The sequence below is a fragment of the Procambarus clarkii genome, unplaced genomic scaffold, assembly GCF_040958095.1.
Source record: "Procambarus clarkii isolate CNS0578487 unplaced genomic scaffold, FALCON_Pclarkii_2.0 HiC_scaffold_95, whole genome shotgun sequence".
Lineage (NCBI taxonomy): Eukaryota > Metazoa > Arthropoda > Malacostraca > Decapoda > Cambaridae > Procambarus > Procambarus clarkii.
The window spans coordinates 1,275,231-1,278,326 of record NW_027189128.1 but is presented as its reverse complement, the minus strand read 5'-3'; the positions used below and the strand labels follow the sequence as shown (position 1 = coordinate 1,278,326).

Below are 3,096 nucleotides of genomic sequence, written 5' to 3'. Positions count from 1 at the left end.
TCAAATTCCATTACCGCCAAGGGTATCCCCCGCGCTGTGCAAAGATCTTTAACTCATAGCCATTTTAAAGAAACCCTTCACAACAATTCAGTAGTAAATACTTTTCAATACTACCAAATTAGGAATTTAGGAGGGCAAATGGTCACCACCCATAATACTAAGAGGGGTTTAAGTGCATTTGATGATAAACGCTATTACCTAAATAAATACAAAAGCCTAGGCTATGGCCATCCAGACATACCACCTGACCCCCACCCATCCACCTCAACCCAAGGGGTGACCGCTGGAAGTGAAAGTGATGACGTCATCGAGCCACACGGTGAGGAAGGGCGACACCCTTCCAGTGAGAGTGAACGCTATGACGACAGTAGCCCCCTAGGAGAGGAAGTAGAACCACAACACCTCTTTCTCCCTCTGGATGATGACTCATCGTCATCATCACCCCAGGAGGGGGGGGAAGACCCCACAACAGACCTGTGGGCGCGGAGGAGGGGTCTAGTTAGACAATATTATGGGGGGGAATTAGATTACGACTACGTTTAAGCCACTATGTACTTTTGTTAATATATTGTATAAAACAAGTGTTATTTCTTTTCACCCACTTTTATTTTGAGTATATATATATATCCTATATAGCTCCGGTCATATATGCACATAGTCCTGGAGGGACCATTCAGACTTGTTAGAATATATATATATATCCTTAATTAGTCCTATATTTATATAATGAGTGTAGTGTTTAAACGGAGATACACAGTGTAAGTGAAATGTGGTGGGGCACACCGTAGACTACAATTTGAGGTGGGTCTATCTGTCACCCCGCCTCTGATTCCTTTGTCCGATAAGTGGGCCTATCTGGCTCCCCGCCTCTGATTCCATTGTCTGATAAGTACCCCCCATTGTTTGTTAAGTGCGCCTATCTGGCTCTAATCATACTACTGGTAACAACAGCGCTCCTCTGGTGGCCGCCGGCAACGCGCATCAGCTGATAGAGTTTAAAGGAATCATTGGCTCCCTCAAGTGGGTGGGGGACTACTCAGTCAGCGTAGGTCCACAGTCCTCCAACGGGTTGGCCACTCACGCCGCTCGCTGTCTTCACCAGGCAGTAGATAACATACACGTGCTGTCCCCACAGCCTAATATACTCCTATGATATCTAGAAAGACTCTAGCAAATACCTAGATACAACAACAGACCTTTCTTGCCTAACACCAAGGGAAAAATGATCTACCTTAATAGCCCTTTGACGCCTAGATTCCGATGGTCACCGGGGTTCCTCGGCGTTCCAGATTTGTTACCAGTCCATAGGCGTCGTGAAGACACTCTTCATCGCCGTGCTCACTCCTGTAAGTGCAGTTTCTGGTCGCTGGCTCGCCCAGTTGTCACTGCTCACGTCGTCTCCCTTCAGCACTCCTTCACCGAGACCACATACTCATGGATCCGGATACGTCTTCTCCCTTCTGAGTTCCCAGTGGGTGTGATCCAATCATAACAGCTCTGAGTACCTCACAATTCCACTGACGGCGAGGCATTCCGTACTCCTGCTGCAGCCACTCCCTCGACTCTTCCAAGACTTATTAGCTCACAGCCCTTGGTGCCCTTACACCGCTGGAACTCTGCTTTTTCGCACTTTCCTGAAGTGTCGTAGTCTCCTGTAGTCACTCTGTACCTATCTGGCTGCATAACTCCCCTGAATGAGGCTCCTGGATTTCTGAATACGAGAGATCAAACCAACTCACGTCCGCTCTCAACGAAGCGTCGCGAATCTCTGCGGGCTCATTGACTTGCAGGGTGTGAGCCAGGTTTCCAGGTGACGTCACAGCTTCCAGGGGCAGACTTTTTTTTGGTAAGTCACGTCACGTGACCTCGCCCAGCCAATCACCAGCTTGCTGGCGCCCTCACGAAAATTGCACACTTTTAAGCACGCCGCCGCTATTCAGTATGTAAATGGGGCCCAACCCTCCCTTACCTGCAAAACTTATAAATGCTAATTTCTCCATAAATAAGTAATCAATTAAGTCGCCTCAAAAATCAAATGACTCCCTGCATCTCAGGGAACTTGTGGGGCAAGTGGATATGACTCGTAATGTGGCATTGGGGAGAAATATGAGAGGGCACCGTAACACTTTCCCGACAATCCTGTCCTTGCCGACCATCCTGTCTTTCTTGACCAGCCTGCACTTCCCGACCATCCTGTCTTTCTTGACCAGCCTGCACTTCCCGACCATCCTGTCTTTCTTGACCAGCCTGCACTTCCCGACCATCCTGTCTTTCTTGACCAGCCTGCACTTCCCGACCATCCTGTCTTTCTTGACCAGCCTGCACTTCCCGACCATCCTGTCTTTCTTGACCAGCCTGCACTTCCCGACCATCCTGTCTTTCTTGACCAGCCTGCACTTCCCGACCATCCTGTCTTTCTTGACCAGCCTGCACTTCCCGACCATCCTGTCTTTCTTGACCAGCCTGCACTTCCCGACCATCCTGTCTTTCTTGACCAGCCTGCACTTCCCGACCATCCTGTCCTTCCCGACAATACTGCCTTTTCCGATCACCATGTCCTTCTCGACTATCTTGATTTTCCCGACCTTCCTGTCCTTCTCGACCATGTAGTCCGTCCAGACTATCCTGGCCATCTCAAACATCCGGGCTTTTCCGACCATCCAGTCCTTACCGACAATCCTGGCCATCTCAAACATCCGGGCTTTTCCGACCATCCAGTCCTTACCGACAATCCTGGTCTTCCCGACCACCTTAGCCTTCCCGACCATTCTATCCTTCCTGACCATCCAATCCTTGCCAACCATCCATACCTTCCCATCCATCTTGTCCATCCCGACCATCCTGGCCTTCCCAACCATCATGTCCCTTCTGACCATCCTGGCCTTCCCGACCATTCTGGTCTTCCAGACCATTCTGTCCTTCCCGACCATCCTGTCCTTCCCGGCCATCCAGTCCTTCCCGACCATCCTGTCCTTCCCGACCATCCTGTCCTTCCCGGCCATCCAGTCCTTCCCGACCATCCTGTCCTTCCCGACCATCCTGTCCTTCCCGACCATCCTGTCCTTCCCGGCCATCCAGTCCTTCCCGACCATCCTG

At 50.5% G+C, this 3,096-nt stretch overlaps 1 protein-coding gene across 1 annotated transcript; it reads right to left on the bottom strand.

Annotated features, from left to right (window-relative positions):
• Positions 1–2,031: 2,031 nt before the first annotated feature.
• LOC138360089 (octapeptide-repeat protein T2-like) lies at positions 2,032–2,831 on the bottom strand. The gene is made up of 2 exons (XM_069320030.1): positions 2,811–2,831; positions 2,032–2,625 (listed from the first exon to the last, which is right to left on the bottom strand). Exons 1-2 carry the CDS (start codon positions 2,829–2,831, stop codon positions 2,032–2,034), a joined length of 615 nt encoding a protein of 204 aa, XP_069176131.1.
• Positions 2,832–3,096: the final 265 nt, after the last annotated feature.

Coding starts and splice junctions, on each gene's coding strand:
- LOC138360089 (XM_069320030.1), bottom strand. CDS start 2,831: ATGGACAAGATGGATGGGAAG. Junction 2,626..2,810: donor TGGACAAGATGGATGGGAAG/GTATGGATGGTT, acceptor TGAGATGGCCAG/GATAGTCTGGACGGACTACA.